Source organism: Anguilla rostrata, chromosome 19, assembly GCF_018555375.3.
Source record: "Anguilla rostrata isolate EN2019 chromosome 19, ASM1855537v3, whole genome shotgun sequence".
NCBI lineage: Eukaryota > Metazoa > Chordata > Actinopteri > Anguilliformes > Anguillidae > Anguilla > Anguilla rostrata.
Window position 1 is genome coordinate 7910784 of NC_057951.1, and position 19844 is coordinate 7930627.

General features: G+C 47.4%; 1 protein-coding gene across 1 annotated transcript in view; it reads left to right on the plus strand.

Annotated features, from left to right (window-relative positions):
- LOC135245433 (voltage-dependent calcium channel subunit alpha-2/delta-1-like) overlaps nucleotides 1-19844 on the plus strand; it is a 101913-nt gene that overhangs the window by 12094 nt on the left and 69975 nt on the right. The window contains exons 2-3 of the mRNA XM_064318479.1: nucleotides 6877-6958; nucleotides 8602-8718. Coding sequence (XP_064174549.1) covers nucleotides 6877-6958; nucleotides 8602-8718 — 199 coding nt within the window. The remainder of the gene's footprint in view (nucleotides 1-6876; nucleotides 6959-8601; nucleotides 8719-19844) is intronic.

Below are 19844 nucleotides of genomic sequence, written 5' to 3' on the forward strand. Positions count from 1 at the left end.
TTAGGCTATGAGGTCATCCCCAGATTTTGGAGCTGCATTTTGGCAAATATTTCCCGAAGGGACTTTCCCGTCTGTCTTGTGCATCCATGAGCTGCAGCTCCCTGGGAGTAAAGCCACAGGCCCTGTTTGATCACGTCTAGGAAAAGGCTCAGAGGCACAGTCACAGAGTTACAGGAACTGAGGGGCCGGTACATAACTGCAGGTACTTAAGCAGAGACACAGAAAACGAGGGACCCCTTGCAGGTGCATTAGCAGAAATAGGAAATGAGGGACCCCTAGCCGATACATTCAAAGAGACACAGGAAATGATGGGGCCCCTTGCAGGTACACAAGCAGAGACACAGGAAATGATGGGGCCCCTTGCAGGTACACAAGCAGAGACACAGGAAATGATGGGGCCCCTTGCAGGTACATTCACAGAGACACAGGAAACGATGGGGCCCCTTGCAGGCACATTCACAGAGACACAGGAAGTGAGGTTCCCCTTCCAGGTGGACAAATGAAGACATTTCAGAATGGCGGCTCCCCCGGCAGGCACACAGATTGAGACACAGGAACAGACAGCAGACTCCGCGCAGACACACAGGCGGAGACCGAGGGGAAAGGCACAGACCCCTCGCAGCCCTCACGCTGCTTTTATGAATCGCGCCTGCCAGGACCTGACAAGCGGCGGTAAATTATCCCAGGTCACGGGACGCTTTTGGCTTCGCTCCTCCTCCTGTGGGACGGGGGGGCGGAGACACCCTGGCCTCACTTCAGGAGCCTGAGGGTGAGGGCAGGGGGATACAGTTTTCCATGCATGTGCCATCCACCCACCACCCCCCCCCCCTTTCCTTTTCAGTGCTCTTGTTTGCCGTTTATTTTTGGTACCTGTGTGTGTGGAAACAGAGCACACACACACCATCAGTCTCTTTCTGTTGGGCGCACTGAAAGTGAACCGTGTCAGCGAATGACAAATGTTCCCTTCGCATTGTGCCATCACGGATCCGGTGAGACCTGAAATCTTCAGTGTGCACTTGCAGCGGGGCCACTGAATGATGAACACATCTGTGGATGTTTTCTGTGAGTGTGTGTGTGTGTGTGTGTGTGTTTGCTTGTGTGGGTGTGTGTGTATGTGCATGTGTTTGTGTGGGCGTGTGTGTTTGGGTGTGTATGTGTGTGTGTTTGGGTGGGTGTGTGTGTATGTGCATGTGTTTGTGTGGGCGCGTGTTTGCTTGTGTGTGTGTGTGTGTGTATGTGCATGTGTTTGTGTGGGCGTGTGTGTTTGGGTGTGTATGTGTGTAGTGCATGTGTTTGCTTGTGTGTGTGTGTGTGTATGTGCGTGTGTGTAGTGCATGTGTTTGCTTGTGTGTGTGTGTGTGTGTGTATGTGCGTGTGTCTGTGTGTGTGTGTGCGCGTGTGTATGTGTGTGTGCACGTGCATGTATTTGAGATGCGGGAGGCTCCAGGAGCCTGGCGAAGGCAGCTGAGGCGTGTGAGCGTGCTGTGGGACAGGTTTTACAGATGGACCCCTCTCCCTGTAGACCTAATTACTGCTGTTTGCACAGGTCTGCTTGTTTAGAATAGACAGACTCTGTAAGGCTGCAGTGACGGGTTTGACAGTATTTACTTTTTCAGCCACTGATTCACACTACAAAAAACTACACGGATTGGCTCAATGCTGACAGACTGGCCTCTTTCAATAAAACCACGGTGTATTTAAGCAACAAATTCAAGGTCTTCATTGTCCTTTTTCATTTCAATGACTAACTTGCCGGTTGCTAATGATATTCAATGATATATGAATATCAGTTTGAACTGAAGTCTGAACAATGGCTTGATACCTGTATGTGAGGAATCTGTAGCCATGCACTGGGGGCAGCTTTAACTGAGGCAGCCCATGGGAGTGATACGAGAGTGGGACAGTCTTTAATCTCATGACTCTGAGAGTACACTTATGCGCTGCTAAGCTGGCCTGCACTTTAAGTTTACAGTACAACCCCAGAGATACAAACTGCAAAGTTATGAACTGGCCCGTCAGCCTAACGGATATGAAACTGGCAGTAACGCACGCAGTTATGTCTCATCAAGCTCGTTTTTATCACCGATCAAAAACGTGAGCAGTAAGAGGATCACACTTTGCGTTGATCAACTTGAAATGCCATCGAAATGAGGAAACGTGGAAGTACTTATTTGTAATGGTGCTAAATAATACCGCGTGGGAAAGTCAACAGTGTTCGATATGAAGGAGGAGGACAAACTAACAGTCTGCATGAGAGGCTGCTGATAAGAAAATGTATCGTTCAGAATGCCAACCGAAAAAAAACTACATTTTGATTGCTCCTGGTTTCGTATGTTACTCTCTAAAATAATGGTTCTACCTATGTACTCGAAGCCATTAAGTACATTACTCAACTCCATTAGCTTTTAACATTGCAGAATTTTCATGTCAACTGAAAATACACCATATTTCACTTTTCAGAGAACTCAACAACTTACATTTCCAACATGTTTTTATCTCAGAAACCCTACCAACAGGTGCCACGCATCTGAATTCAAAACAGTACCAGACACAGTCAGTATATTTGCACCCGCTCAAATCCAAATGCATTTTATTCACGCTTGTAAGTCATTTTTGAAAACAAATATTTTGATTTCCGGATTAATGACAGGAGCAACCGCTACAGCATTGCCATTGCATCGGTAATACGGCTAGCCAATATGGCTAAGAACGTAAAGGCTGGTCTGCCTGCAGCAGCTTTGCACGTCTGCCTCCCCTAACGTAGGGATTGGCTGAGGCCATGGTGACACAGTCACGGAGGTAATTGATTCTTTCCTCTCGGGACACAATGCAAGAGCGCGTGACCCGTGTTTTTTTTTGTTGGGCCGGTGGTGCAGGACATGGCGTTGTAGTTCAGGGTGACCCTTTCGTAGGGTGTGGCGCTTGCCCCCCCCCCCCACACCCCCACCCTCCCCACACCCCCCCAGACTTGTGTGCAGAAGCCCGCGTGCGGGACACGGTGCCCTTGGAGGGCGGCTCTAGCCGTGGCGTCAGAGCCAGATTTACGGTCAGGATAAAAATGCAGGCCAATGCAATAAGGGGCCGGGCGGCCATATTTTCTGAGGATGAGTGAGCTGTCAGGTTTGTTTGCTGCTTACTAACCGTCCCTTAATGTGCACTTACAGAGATTGCATCTTACCAACACAACACTCTCATATTTTCCTCCCGTCTGCTCCACTCACGCTAAGTGCTTGATTTATTTTTATTTTTTTTAAAACCCCCCCGCTACAGTTTCTAGAATATTCTCGCAGAAGGAAGCTGCCTTGAACTCTCGTTTTTTTTTTTTTCAGATGTTCCCATTTGGAACAGGTGGGAGAAAATTAAAACAGCTTTTCTTTCATGTTTTATAGATGGCAACAGATGCGCTGTCAATCGTGTTTGACATTGCTAGTTTGGGGATTTCGAAGTCATTACACAAAAAAAAAAATGCAATTTACCTCTTTTAAAGCTTATTTACAAAAATGCCTAAATGTTTCTTTAAACTGTTTGGATGCACTATATATTTATATTTTGGATGCATATTTTCGTTTTTTCTTGATTTTCTTTTATATATTGGTAGCATCCATAACTGGTCCTGCAGATCCACATTCCTAAGAGGCACCAGGTGTAGAGAGCAAATGATCCCCATTCCCATCTGATCAAAAGCTGGCTGTGTGCGGAACTACTTGCAACCCCAAATTGCTTTGGCTGTCTACTGTACCTGTGTACTGTACAGCAAATGGATAGTGTGTAAAATGTACACTGTGCGAACATAGCCACTTTGAATGAGCATCAGTATGAAGGGTATTACGCACTTATTATAATCGCACCAGTTAGGTGATTAAGAGAAGGCGTTGATGACCAGGAAGGACCTCAATGGGAAACAACCAGTGGTGCACACTGGTTATGCATTTAATATTATTATTATTATATAATAATAATAATAATAATAATAATAATAATAATAATAATAATAATAATAATAATAATAATAATAATAATAATGGCACTTTGACCGCTTAAATATAAAATTTAAGACCCAAACAACCCTACTGTTCAGGCACCGTCCCCATCCATACGCCCATCCTCAGGCTGGCTCCAGGGCATCTGCAGTAACATGGTTACTCTCGTCTCAGGCAAACCACCCACTACAGCCCAGAATAGCATCACTTCCCCCAGAGCGCTGCTCTGTTGCTATAAGTGACGGTAACTGATGGCTAAAGTTTGCCATGCTGTTGCACGCCGTGTGTGGTGCAGCCTACAAGGGGAACACTGCATTGCATTGCTTTGTGGGAGGTCATGTGACTCCTAAATCACTAACCATTTTTAAAAGAAACATCAATCAAACCCAAACCCTCTTTCATACGTTTTGCACTTATGATTTAGTTTGCTAACATGGAAATTTGGAAACGATCCACAGGAATGTTTCACCAGTACCTTACCTGCTATTTCCAAACACTTATATGTTCCAAGTACATGGCGAGCGCACTGAAGAAGCAGATGTTTTCAGAGAAGCCTCACGGCCTTCCCTCCCCAGGAGTCACGGCTCGGCGTTTCCGTTCCGCCTCCACGGCGTCTTTAACACGGCAGCCGAACGCATCGCAGGAAGCCGGCGAATCACGGCGACCGCGTGAAGCGGGGAGTGACATTGCATTAGAATGCGGCCTGCGTTCCGCACGCGCGCGTGTGCGGCTGCGGGGTTATATTTCCGAGGGCATGCATCTTTAATGCCTCTGTTTTAAACGCGCGCGGCGGCGGCGCCGGTCCGATACATTATGTATGGCATCCTTCACCGCTGCGGTTAGGGGAACAAATTGCAGCGAGACATCGGCTGGCAAACGCGTGAGAAATGGACCCTGGTCACTGCGATGCTCTGACTTATGACTGCACTCCGTTATCTCCCTGCTGCCACTTGCTTCTCAGACAGTTCCAGCGGTCCAGGACCTTTGCTTTACTCAAGCCAGGTGTTTGGGATAGAGTCCTCCCCGATTGGCCAATCGGGCAATCAGACGACCTGTCCTTAGCGCCACCGACGTTGAGGTACTTCAAATGACTATTTTAATCCATTTAGAACTGAACAGAATCCAGATGCGCTACCGTGAAAGGCGGGCCACGAGAGCAGCTGGGATGCACAGGCCTTGCCGCTACACTAACGATCATATTTCAGCTGGACCCCTTGCCATGGCCTTTATGTTGCAGGCGTTTAACTAAAAAAAGACAAGGTCTGACGAGAAAAGGTCTGTTTAACCCCACCCTACTGCCGCCGGTGTCAGATTAATACATTTTGCAGGCGTGCTACGGTCCCGTTCCAGACGTATAACTCACTATTAATTACACAATCACTGCTACAGTGTCAGACTAGTGAATAATTAATCAGGAGTGAATAATTTATGCCCACAAAATGTTAACGGCATCTTTAAAAAATGGATAGGGAGGGATGACAGCATTCAGCATTTTGGTCACTGACTGAATAACCCAGCCTCTGAATGAACATGCCATTCTCAGTCTTCGTCTTCCATTTGCATTCTTAGGCTCTGTGTTCGGTTTAATATTTTATTTATTTATTCATATTTTTTCTAAAAGCTGTCTTCTGCCCAGCTTATTTGGACATTGTCGCTAAACATTTTTGGCAGATTTTACATTTCTTCCCTCCCTTACTTTTGTATCATTTCTCCTGAAATTCCATGACTGCTCGTCTCCTTTTGTGTTGGAAACGCGGGATGAAGTAACAGTAGTAAAACATTTTTCAGCGTAAGGCGTAACGTTTCTGTTCCGTCTCAGCTTACGCCTGGCAACAGGAAATCTGCTCTGCATAAACGCACCGAAGGTTAACTGGGCATTAACCTCAAGATGTGCAGCCAGGTGGTCACAACATGGAGTGTTTTCAAGACACGTGGCTTTGAATAATGTGGCTGAAATGTGGCTTTGGTCTGAATATAACCCAGGTGAGGATGACATTTTTAGTGGTGAAATTTAAATTTATAGACCGGCACTGGAATGTCTGTTTGCCCCATTTTGTACCCACAACAAAGAAACCGAAAGCCCAAATAAGTAGATGCCAAGAGAACTAATATATACGATGTCTGCTTCTGTGCACAGAAGGAAAATCAGTGTTTCTGTATTTATAATTGTCCGCTTCCCAGTTCTGAAAAAAAGCTATTTTAGTTTCTGAAATTATTATTACAAGAAGAAAATGGCGCACGGGTGAAAAAGGGGCTTTAAATGGCATTGTTTGGCATTGATGATATACAGCAATGTCTGAGCCAGCAAGGCTCGTAAAGTTGGAGCTAATCTCGCTGTCTTTTGATATAAAGCCCTTCAAATTCAGAAGAGCTGCTGCACCAATTTCCCAGTTTTATCCTGTGGCTCGTCCAGTTACCTCCTAAAATTTACGGTCCATATTTTGGGAGATGCCAAAAAAACAAAAAAAAAAGTTAAATCAAACGGACGTTTATCTATTTTTCAGTTTCGTCTGTATCCATTATCTTGTCCTGCATGTATTGCAGCAACTATCTGAAACGTCTCTCTGCTTGTTCACTTCACATTGATTTTTGTGCATTGACTCCTGGAACCACACCTTCACAGCCAAGTCAAGCCAATCAGCAAATGTTTTTCCACTTAGTTTTATTAAACCTCGGTTTCTGATGCCAACTTCCTTGACCGGAAAAATGCCGCCAGCTAAAACAAATAAACTTGATGAACCTAAGGCTCCTAAGCACAGATGAAGGGGGGTGGAGCTTTAACGTTAGGGGACGGTGGGGGGCGGGGGGGGGGGTCACGTTTCCTGTGAGGGGGGAGTGACTGTTTCCTGCCTGCATTCGATCTGATTGGATGGCGTCTCTGTCTGTCTCTTCTCAGAATAAAGGAGTGGGTGGATCAGATGCAGCACGATCTGGTGGGCCTGGCTGAGAAGGCCAGTGGAGTGAAGAGCTTCGCCCAGGTGGGTTTTCATGCAGCAGGTCCCGTCTCCTCTCCCAGCATGCATCGGGGCTGGGCTCAGCTCCGTTTCTGTCCAGTTCATTCGGGAAATGAGTTGAAATTCAATTCAAATGAGTTTGAGAAAAAATTGCTCACAATGTGCTATGGGGATTTTCCGGTTAAATCAACTGAACTTGACAGTTCATTTGACACCATGGAATTGGGAAATTTCTTAAGTTTTTTTTTTTTTTGTTTTAAATCTTCGAAAAAACTTTAAATCTTAAAATTTCAAAAAGAGTGCCTGGGCTCTTGAGTGACTCCTGAGAGGTGAAGGCATTCGTCCCCCCGGTGCCAGCCGGTTGCTACGGCGGCAGGTTTGAACGTCATACCTCAGAGAGAGTCAGCGGTAGTCGGACGCCGCCAGGGGGGAGGGGTGTGTTTCAGTCAGCCGGGCTTCCTCGGGCTACCTCTGCGGGAGCCCTTCCCACAGGCTGCTAAATGCTGTCAGCAGAGAGAGCTATGCCTCTCCTCTAATAATAGCATCGGGCGGCGAACAACCGCCACAAGCAGTGGTCCTGCTGTGCCGCGTGTGAGCTGCGCAGCACAAAGTGGAGTCAAGCAATTGGCGTAAACTTAAAAGAGCGGTTACGGCCATATGTTTGTGTTTGTGTGCATGTGGGTATTGTAGTCCATCATGCTCGCTTCAGCTTACGTACACAACTATAATGGTGTTAGGAATCACCGTTATCAGTAGAAGCACAGCCGGAACTGTCGCTCGCCTGAGTGGCTTGCAAGAGTGGCCTGCAATGCCTAACCCTCGCATTGTCCGCAGGGTCAAAAATTGAAAACCCCTCCGAAATGTTATTTTTTTTCTGCGTGAAATTTGATGTTCCCTTGACTGTGAAGTGGGAAAACGGTTACTCACCAATTTATTGATGACTGACAGGTTGCTTCTGCGTGAAGGATATTGATTTTGGTTTTAAAATTCAATCAAGAGTCATTTTTGACCCTGTGGACCCGCGTGGGGTGCGTATGTCATATGGAGACAACACAAAAGGTTAAACTGGCACTTGACCAAACGCACACATGGAATGTGTCTCATCTCCGGCAGATAATAATGGGCTGTGGAAACGCAGCTTTGCTCCACAGATAACCGGGCTGTCGGCCACCCCTCAGTGGGGGGGTGGGGGTCGGCGGTGATCTCAGTAAATCAGGAGAGGTGTCGCCGGTAATTTGACCAGGAAACCCCCTCCGAGTCAGATTCGCTGCTCCCCGCTCCCCTCCCCCTAATTGCGATCTGTAACAGAAGCTGGCTTCCTACAGGAATCGTGGCTCGTGTCACAGAGCACTGCCCCGATGCCGCAGCCTGCCGACGCTAAGCTAAGCTAAGCTGAGATCCGTTAGCCCGTGCAGTCATGCCATCCTCTTTGGATTGGCTGCTGTTCTCAGCCTCAAATCCCATCGTGCAAACTTGATGCGTCTTGATGTTTAATTCTACATTTTTTTCTCAATAGTTTGTTCTTTTTCTCATACTGGTTCACACTGAGGTTGCCCCCACCCAGGAGATTACGGAACAATTGTAGAGAAAATACGTAAAAAATAAATATTTGGGCATTGAACTGACTTGCACAGCAGCGGTTAAAAGTGTCTCTTTGGCTCTGTCAGATCTTTCTAGACAAGAGGGCGCACTTCAGCGTGGAGCCCAACGACGCGGCTCAGCTGGTGGAGAACGCGGCCAGCAACATCGAGAAGCTTCTCTGCAGCCGGTCCAAGACCCTGGAGGTGAGTCCGGACAGAGCCATTACCCCGCTTCCACCCCAAGCTGAGACCATCTTGTACGAAGGCGGATCGTTCCGGAAGATGCCAAATGAGCCGGAAGGCGGGGGGGGGGGGGGTGGGGGGGGGTGGGGCGCGTCTTTCGGAAGAGAGCTTAAGCGTGGGCACGACTAGCCGTGCCAGTAAATCACGGCCACTTTACCGGAAGAATGATGTCCCGGCTCGATGTCTAAAATGGCTTTTCTCGAACGCCGCCCTTTTTTATGACCTTGCCCTACGCTGGATTAACTGTGATTGTGACTCCAGACCGGCCTCGTTCTCCTCAGAGGTCTCTGTGAGCGAAAGGAAGCGGGCTCAGCCTTGACCCCCACGGCCGAGCAAAGGTTAAATTATTATGTGATGAGTCTATCCCGCACGGGCTAATATATCATTCGGGCTGGAGTGCCTCCATGAGAAGCAGAGGCCTTCCGGTTACTCCTGCATGCAGTATTTATTAGGGTTTGGACACGGGATTTGATTTTCGGTCCTGTTACTTACCCAGGGCCCTCGTGTCACCGCGCAAGACGGATTCGCGCAATTTGTTCCAGCGCCTTTCAGGGCTGGCTCTGAGCTGGCAACTCCATCACAGCATTTCCATGGTCAGTCCCCCCCCCAAATCTTTTTGTCACGGTTTCCTGAGAGATTGCCTGAACGTTTGCACTGACATCAATTCCGCAACACCCAAAACCAATGGATGGGCTGGGTGGAAGCTGATTTGTGCAGCGCTGTGGTGTAATGGTCACTGTCTCTACGTGTCCTGGGTCTGTAAGCTACAACCACACGCCTGAACAGGTAACTTCGGTCTGGCACAAGTTCCAGGGGGTTGGCAAAAAAGGATTGAACCCATTTCTGGACCTCGCCCAAATCTCTGCTCTTAATTATTTAATTCGCAGAATCGTTTATGTGAAGTCATTTTAGCCCAGGACTCACAGATGATAAATCTTTATTGCGCCCCAATATCAACATTTTATTTTAATTTGTTTACTACTCAATGAGTGAACTGCCAGTGGTGTATAGAGCTAATTGGCCGGCTGAGCTAAGTTATTTGGTGGAATGGAAAAACCTGCATACATACAGCATACATATAGGCTCTCCAGAAAGAGAACTACAATCTACAAGGCTCTGTCAGAAATGCAAAATGAAGAGCTTTCCTGAATTCGTGATGTGCATTTTAGGACACAGCATGTTGCGATCAATTTGAACGACGATACTGAATGATGAACGATTTGAATGCGATAAAAATGATGATTTGCGGGCGTATGAAAACCTCGTCATCGCAGGCCTCGTTATTAAAGACGATCGTATATTACGCCGCGGGCAGTTCACAGTGAAAGAGCTCGGCGCCGGGCGTGGCCGCGGGGGAAATCTGCGGCGGTGAGCGATTCCCTCGGGCGGATAATGAGACTAAGAAGAATGGTGGAGACGGACAGGCCGTACATTACGCTGTACGTAAGGAGGGGGAGGGTGGGGGGTTTGTGTGCATTCTGTGAGCGTCCAGGGCCTTAGCACTGGGCCTTAGCACCTTAGCCTTCTGTCCCCACCTTCCACCACTGCGTCTCCACCACTCCGCGGCTCGACCCCGGTGACCTTTTTTCCCCTGTGAAAATGCGTTATCTTAACCGCCAAAACGATCGCCCGCCGTCACGCCCGCTCCCCCAGTCTTCACAGATGGTGCCGACTCTACGTTTTTTTTTGTATTATTATTGAAATGCACTGCAGAGCGACATGTGTTCTGATTAATCTTTGAAACACTCCCCTCGCCTTTGCCAAGCGGCGTGTGTGCGGGAGGAGGTGGGCACCGGGACGGGGAGGCTGTACGTGCGGAGAGACCACGCTGGCACTGGGCGGGCACCAGCGGCGGGCACCAGCACCAGCTCTCTTCCCCCTCGCTCGAGACCCGCCCGGACATGGGGGTTCGGTCTCCGTCAGGGAGAGGGGTGTGTGTGTGTGCGAAGGCCGAGCGACCCTTCCCATAAACCCACAGTCAGAGATGTCATGACATCACAGAAGCAGTGATGGAAAAAAAAATGGCAGGGTGGAACCCTTTCCCATTTAAAGGCTGTTTAAACGCTCCGGAGTTATAATGAAATACGAGGGATATAAATACTGGTGCGAGGACGATTTTTTGGCTCGGTGAAAAACACTAAATATTCATTGAATGCGCGATCTATTTATGCCACATAATTATTTATTTTTCCACTCTCGGCATCATAATAAGTGAGCCAGTTAAATGCGTTTCGGCTTGAAGTCTGAGTAACTATTCCGTGCGATTGCTGCCAAATCGCAGAATCGCACGAGTGAAATTATCTATTAATGCTTCAGAGTTCTGCCGGCTACAGGGGCTGTTTTTGGCCACATATTTATCGAGGGGTGGCAGTCACAACTAACATAACGTTTGCAAAAACAACTGAAGTTGACATAAAATCATTAAATATTAGAGAAGTTATCATTGTTAGTTGTTATAATTATTATAAAAGTATTTAGTCAATTTTATATTTGACTAATATATCAGTTCATTGCATGTTTCTGTTGACTACATTGATAAGTTCAGATACAGCAACCCAAAGTGGTTTGTGTGCTAGAATTTCTGATTCCTAAAGTGCTGTGCTTATTTTCAGTTAAAAGCTGTAATACAACGGATCCTGCATTAATAAAACATGCCTGCGATTTAGTACATTCTGTTCGCACAAAATTGAGGTTCCATTCATTCGAATAGCCCTGATAATATATTACTTGGCAGAAATAACATTATCAGGGACGGATGCTCTTTTTGCAAGCATGTAATGCTAGGAAAGATGCTATTATCACCTGTATCATGCACGAAGCGTTTTTATTATATGCAGATATTAAAACACATATTCATTACAATTTGGATTGCATTCTGCCTTTCAGAATCATAAAAAGCACTTAAGGGGGTTGGTGAGCTGGATGTTATCGTGTGAGAACGAGGTCCAGCATAAGCACCTGGAGCAGACAGACCTGAGGAGAGCTGAGTGTGTGTGTGTGTGTGTGTGTGTGTGTGAGTGTGTGTGTGTGTGCTCCCCGAGGAACAGAAACCTGTGTTTTTCTGAAGGAGGAAAGAAAGCCCCGGAAGGATTCCCATTCTCCGTTTGTGGTTCCTACCCTTTGATTTCACGGATAAAGCGATGGATGAGTCACTCTGTTCTTTCTTGTTTTGGCAGCTAAATGTCATTATATTTTTGTGACTTTGCTCGTCCGCTGAGAGATGTCATTCTCCCCATGTCTGATATGAAGACCCGGCTGGCTTATTTATGTATTTCTTTCTTTCTTTTTTTAAATTTTTTTTTTAGCTGACTTCAATTTTTCCTGTGTATTTTCGACTTCATGGGACAGAGCCTGTGGGGAACACCATGAATAACACGAACGTGCCATGAATATTTCACCGGAAACCACGGCAACGCATTTAAATCAAACTGCCATTTTTTCTATACGGTGCTTAGCCAGCTCCTGCATGGGCGGTGACTGTACATATTTTCATTTGACCCATAATCCCTGTGTACCGCTGGATGTTTCCTGAAGCAATTCACTTTCCCGCCGGGGTACCATGACAGTGTCTAACCTGGGATTCAGCCTGCAATCTTCTGGTCATAAGTGCAATTGTTAAACCATCACGCCGCACTGCTGTCAGTTTGGTTAGGATTTGGCCATACTTCTCAGCCCTCTTGTCTTGTTTCCCCTGGGGATTGGTCTGCTGTGACCGTAGAAGTAAAGCAAACTGAAAAAGGACAATTCCTTTATCTTTTCTTATGAGCTGGAGACAATTCCATCAGCCTAGACTACTGACTCCTCCCTAGCCTTTGCTGGTAGAAATTCACACACTTGCACACTCACACGCTCGCTCACTGTCACTCACACGCTCACAAACTCACTGACTCACTCACTCTCACATGTCTAGGGGTACAAAACTGGGTTTCTCTTGAAAATCAATTCTTAATCTCCACCTTTGACCTCCGACTCCCCCTTGCGTCACATCCCCACACAACTTGCCCCGATGTAGAAGTCCAACGTGCCCAATATATAATGTACGCAATCAGCATTTTCCCGAGCACCACTCCATTTAACGACATTTAATTAAAAAAACACAGCCTCAAAATTTACAGCCAGAGGAGGCCGTACTGGTCCAGCGTTCCCCTACAAGGGCCAGCACTGCGACAGTAAGGCAGGCCCACCCCGCGGAGGCAGCAGGGGGTGCGATTCAAAGCGGGACGTCTGAACTGAACCGCCGTATCGCAATAAGACCCCCTCGAGCGGCTGGTTTACAAAACCCGCGGAACTGGCTCTGGGGCGAGGTGAAGCGCCGCGCGTAGCTCGCTAACAGACAGGCTAATCGCAATGACAGCCGGCGCTTTGTAAACGTTAGCCGTGGAGTTAGCGTTTAGCGTTTATCGAGCCCGGGCGCTAAAGAAGAAAAGGCTTCCGCGTGCCGTTACGAGACGGGGAGCTTTGATATGCGTATTGACTGGGCCTCCTCGGGCCGGCCGGCCGTGGGGGCGCGGCGCTGCTGGCTGCCTTGTCTTCCTGAGCTCCGGGCATTAATTATTCAGCTCTCTTTTCTGCCGCGCGGCGGGGGGTCCGTGTATGAGCTGCTCTTTTCTGGAATAAGACCCCTCCCTCTGCTCCCCTCTCTCTGGCGGGTGGGGTGGAGGGGGTGGGGGTGTGTGAAATCTGAGCTGGGCCGTGGAGTCGACCGCATCCCGGAATCGGGAGAAGGGGCCCCCCGCAGCGTCGGCGGGGCGGAGCTCTCGCCCCTTCCTGCTGGAAAGGATGCGCGCTCCGGCGCGCTAGCCTTCAGCGCAGAAGAGTCTTTGTTAGAGGGTCTCACGCCGCGCTGCAGACGGATTACAACCGAAACAAAAAAATAAAAATAAAAAAATAACCTGAATCTGCTGAAGCCGACCCCGAGCGCCGGTAAGCCTATGGGCCTGTTTTAAGTGCGACTCTGCCTCTGCTTGGAGCTTGAGTTTCAAAGACCAACGGCTGATGTGTCTCCTACAGTTCAAGTGCTCTTGAATGTAGGCGAGATGCACCTGCTACCTCAGCAGTGGGATACGAGGCCTTTTATTTTATTTTATTTTATTTTAAACACAGTATTTCCATTATTCTGGGGGCCATTTCTGCAGCCTATGGGCAATATGGCGACATAAAGATCTGCAGTAGATTCAGTCAAGATAAGACGCGTATTTAATTTTGACGTCCTTTCTTTCTTCTTCACAAGTACCATTTCAAGGTTTTGGCAAAGATTTTGGCAATCCTTGAACTAACCGACTGGGTATATGCAAAAAAAAACCCACTTGCTTATAATCAAGATTCATATTTAAAGTAAAAATTAATCCTAGTTAATTACTCTATATCTACTCTGGTGGCAATAAATTATTGCTTGATTCACCTTCACGAGCATTAAATCAAACAATTCCCCATTCTCTATGGCTCGGTAAAAGCGGCCTCCAGGATACTGACGAGAGGACAGGCTCCAGCTGTAGCTGTGGATTGAGACCAACTGCCATTACCATTAATGCCCTGTGACAACAAACCCCTCATCACCAATTACACACCCTGCCGCTCCCGCTCATTAGCAGCATCTGCAGGCTTCACCGTTCTGTCTCTCGGTTTGTTAAGAGAACGCTTAAAATAGCACTTACGAACGCATTTAAAGCCGGCCTTTGTATTGCGCTACTCGTTATTTACCTTGTGCGTTTTAGAATATATTACAATATTTAACTGCTACGGTATGCGAAATAACATGCATACAATGGAAAATAATTTTAATTGTAGGTTACAAGTAGCAGAGCATTATTACTTATTTGAAATTTGTTCTCTAGATTTCGTAAGTTGCATATCGTACAACCACGGATAAATTGAACCGATCGATCACAAACTGACTGACCAACTGCCTGGGTGTTAAAGCAGAAGTACACCCGAGCCCCTTATTAAAATGTGCATGCTTGGCTGCAAGACTTCTACATCACGCCCTGTGATTCAGCCTTGTTTCTATTCTATAAATATTAATAAATATGCTACTACTACTGTATAAGCAGGATAGCACAATATTGCATATGTGAAACCCATTCCATATGAGGACTTTTCAGGCAGATACAGTAAGCATAAAAAGGTTTCCCTGTTAGCATTGTAAGTAAAGCTTAATTTTATAAAAGAGCAGTGCAATGGGGTTGAACCATCGTCTACCAGCTGAACATTCACTGGGAATTGATAGCAAGCTAACTAAGAAATAATCTGTCAAAGGATCAAATTTCTAGAAAAATGTTCTGAGTAAAGAAATTCGATTGCACATTAAATGCCGCCCACACAAACGCCCACATTTACAAAAAGGTACTGAATGGCAACCTCCAACGAATCTACCAATTAAAACTAAAGAGGGAAAAAAAAGCGATGAAAATTAATTGACTGCAGTCGCTGTTGTGGCAGTGGCAGGTAAGACTAATAAGGAGTACTGATGTAAGAAAAGGACCGAATGGACGTGTGGTTAAAGCCTGCATGTAACAGAACAGAACCGGCAGGTCTGCACACTGCACTCTCTCCGGCCCGGCGGACGGCTGGAGTGGAGAGCAGTGGACAGTAATGAGAGTCTTTCGCCTCTGCACTTGTTGCCTCCCGAGAACAGGAGGAGGGAGGAGGAGGAGGAGGAGGGGGAGGGAGGAGGAGCAGGGAAAGGAGGCTCTTCTCTGGCCCCCTGCCACGCGGGCCCTCTCCCGGCACTAATGAATCGGCGTGGGGCCCGGGCCCCGGTCTTTGGCCTCTGCGGGGGGAGGCTCCGTGCCCATTGATTACCTGTAGGGCTCTCATCTCCTCCTGCTTTGAACCAAAGGAGCCCCCCCACACAGGGGGGTTAATAATAAAATGCTGCAGTCCGTTTGCATGTAAGTGCACCTAAACCGCCCCACGCTAAGATGCAGAGCAGAATTAGGGAAATTAGTTCTTCAGGGCAATTCAAGACGTTTTGTCTCCGAAAAGACCCATGTTTATTTATCCTGCTAGATATTGCGCGGGCAGTCTGGGCATCCCCCCCCCCAAAAAAAACCTTTTAAATAAAGTTCAATCATTCAAATAAAAATAAAATAAATAGTCAAACTGGCACCCTCTCTGACTGGACCTTCTGTGTTATGGGCATGATATTGGGCTCATATAGTAGCAGCATTTCTGGAGGTGTGTGGAGCCATTTTGCCTGCATACCATTCTGCCTGCCCACTGACCGTCTTTTTTGAGTGGCAGTTGCTCATCCTGCGCTATGCCAAACTAAATTTCTAAATAAACCGAAGGTCGTCCTTGATTGACTGGATCCAGTTTGCTCTGCTGCTCTCAGTGGATATTTTTTTTCCATGTAGCGAGTGCATAAGCATCTCCAAATTTGTAGCTGTGCCAGTACTGTATATCTGGAGAATTTGCCAAAACGGTGAAGCACGTATTTTTTAGCATCTTATTATCTGTGCTACATTGCAGCACACAGGCGCCATTTTATGGCATGGATTTTACACGTAAGATGCGTAACATCATCTGAAAATCACTTTCTTCACCTTTCAGACATAACAGAAACCTCACTGCATTGAAGGTTTTTACAGACTCAAACTTTTACAGATGCATTGTCTTTTTTTTTGGGAACAGCCAAGCCACAAAAGTAAGAGTAAAAAATACACTTGTGTTTGTTCCTCCACCGTGAAACCAAGTATCTGTAAGTCCGCGGCGTTGTGCAGTGTAGCTGAAGGCGTCGGGCTCTAATGTATCCCGCTGAGCCGGTGACCTTGCATTGGCGCTTGGCAGGCTGACAGAACACTGTCTGCCAAGGAAGCACACACAGCGCCTTAGAGCCAAAATGGCCATTTTCATTTTCCGGGTGACACGCATTCTGGGGAATGATTGATCCCGATTTTCCATTGTTCGGCGTAGATTTCAATCACTGCTCCGAGGTAAAAGCTAACATAAATAAAGAAATAAAGAAATAAATGCGTGCCAGTGAAACTTTGTTACCAGGGCAACGTCCTTAACTCCCGGGAAACTCTGTCTCAGATAACAGGGTTAGCTATCTAAGCTTCTTCTGAAACAAGTGTTGAGGTTTTTATCAGTAGTTCTGTAAATTAGATAAGGCCTATATTTAGAGTTTAGATTATTTTTCTTTGGTACACCGTGGGCCTGGGGTATCACGTTACATTGTCCTCGCGTTGGCGAGGCTGTCGACAGAGGTAGCGGGTGTTAGCGGATGTTAGCGTTAGCTTTTCCGGAAAGCACGAAAAGCGCCGTTTATCGTGACCCCCCGGTCCGGGCTTCATCACCCGGGGCCGCCCGGCGACACGGCCGCTACGAGCGGCCCGCGCGGCAGAAAAGCGGGGCCTCGTGTGTTCCGCTGGATTATTCGTGCGGAGAGCCGTCTGAGGCCGGAGACGTCACGCTAAGCGAGGGGGGGAAATGTCACGCGCCGCGCGTCCGGCGCTCAATCCACACAAGGAATGGCTTCCCACAGAGAGAGAGGGAGGGAGGGAGGGAGGGCGGGGGAGAGAGACAGCAATCTACATGAGGAATGGCTTCCCACAGAGGGAGAGGGAGACAGAGAGAGAGAGGGGGAGGGAAGGGGAGAGAGCAATCTACACAAGGAATGGCTTCCCACAGAGGGAGAGAGAGAGAGAGACCTGGCAATCTACACAAGGAATGGCTTCTGAGGGAGAGAGAGAGGGAGAGAGAGAGAGAGGAAGAGAGGAGGGAGAGGGGGGGCAATGACAAGTGCTGTTTAAAGCACTTATTTCCCCAATAATGCTGCTTATTGAGTAATAACCTGCACCCAGCAGTCTACTCAAGCCTTAGCCCTGCTGTGCTGTTTATTATAGTTATACATGCAGTATTAATACATGCTCATGTATTCTGCATTATTTTCCCGAGTGTGTGTGTATCTATGCTTATCTGAGCGCGTGTGTGTATGCCTGTGTGTGTGTGTATCTATGCTTATCTGAGCGTGTGTGTGTGTGCCTGTGTGTGTGTGTATCTATGCTTATCTGAGTGTGTGGTTGCCTGTGTGTGTGTGTATCTATGCTTATCTGAGCGTGTGTGTGTGTATCTATGCTTATCTGAGCGTGTGTGTGTGTGCCTGTGTGTGTGTGTATCTATGCTTATCTGAGTGCGTGTGTGTATGCCTGTGTGTGTGTGTATCTATGCTTATCTGAGCGTGTGTGTGTGTATCTATGCTTATCTGAGTGCGTGTGTGTATGCCTGTGTGTGTGTGTATCTATGCTTATCTGAGCATGTGTGTGTGTGCCTGTGTGTGTGTGTATCTATGCTTATCTGAGTGTGTGTGTGTGTATCTATGCTTATCTGAGTGCGTGTGTGTATGCCTGTGTGTGTGTGTGTATCTATGCTTATCTGAGTGTGTGTGTGTGTGTGTGTGTGGCAGGGAGGGTTCCTGCCCCCGGGCAGGTTGTGAGCCTGTATCCTAATTAAACACTGAATTATTAACGGGCAGCCATTAGCGGCCGCCCCAGATTAGCCAGCGAGGGGGGTCTCCGCCGCTCCGCTGCCCGTCCATTAGCCGCGGTGATGTCACCCCGCGCGTGCGCCGTGTGCCACTTGGTGAAGGAACAGACTGTGACCACTCCCGCGGTCGTTACGCCAGCCGCAGGCTGCTCTCTGGACGAAGGCCCCGAAGCCCCCCTGCGATCCGAAAGAGAACTCCTGCAGAAACCCGTAACTACTGAACTGGGATAGATTTTATTTATTTATCCATCCATCCATCCATCAATGCACTTAAGCAGGGGCGTACGTCTACACGTTTAAGCTGTTATCACAGATTTAATTCAGGAGTGCAGCTCACGGGGATGTAGAAAAGAAGCAGAGCTCCAGAGACACAAGCTGCAGGGTTACAGGCAGATCGGTCAAACTGAGCAGGGTCTGAACCCACAGTTAGCACAAGCGCTCAGGCCTTATCCAGGGCCTTAATGTAAAATAAAGACTGTCATTGTTCTTATTACTGATCTAAAGAACAGTGAGCAGTAAGAGGAAATGAGTCACTCTTTCCTTTCACAAAAAAACTGGAATTACAGGACACCTCTCCTTCTCCAGCTGTTTGCTCCGGCCATCGATGAGAAATGCAGTGTAATGAAAGATGTATTTTAATGTATTTCTCAACACATTCATAGATGTGTTTTTTCCATTAAAAGGGGTAGAATCAATTTAAGCGGAATAGTTAAATATTAGTTCAATGTTAGGCAATTATCTAAAAAAAAACTGGATACTGACAGGTGTATCGGGCTTCATTAATCGCTCATTTCTTGACCTGCGTACAGTAATTACCGTCAGGCGAGGTCGTCCGCAGTCTGTCAGCGACAGGCCGCGATCTGGGAGACCACATGCCGCAGCGCGTTGCCAAGATCCGAGCGCTGCCACGCTCCATCCCAGCGATCCTGTTCTCACACACGCGCTCTCTCCATAGCGTCAGAAACGGCTGGTCAGGTTGGGATTCTCGATGTATCGCAGACCTGGGTCAAATGCGTAGTTGTTTTGGATTTCAAATGCTTTTCTGTGCTCTGTTGATCTTGCCTGGTGTAACTGAGCCTGCTAATATGACCAGAAGGTGGGGTTTGCATTTTTTTAATGAGTATTTAATTGGTTCCAATACACCAGGCAAGATCAGTAAAGCATAGAAAAGCATTTGAATGCAAAACAAATATGTATTTGACCCAGGTCTGTTGTATAGGCTACTCCACCAATTTTTGCCCTTTGCTGTTGGGGCCATTAGATCGCGGCTAGCCTATGGTCCTGTGGCCTGTTTGGCAGTTAACTTCCTAATAAAAACCCTCGGGAAATTTCCCAGCCTTATCCGCAACGACAGCCCAGACATCAGTCACTATTAGCGAGGCGTGTTTGTAATCGCTAACCAGCGTACAAACACCCACAGGCGCGCGCATATTACAGGGAGGCCGCAATTGACAGTTGAGTGATGGTTCCAATATTATACGGACGGGGTGTAATAATATTCACTGCTCTTATATTAGAGGAATGGTGGGCCGCCCTCGTTTGCGATGACATTCATCAGGTGATGTGATAGGGGAGGGAGACGTGCCGTGTAAACATAACAG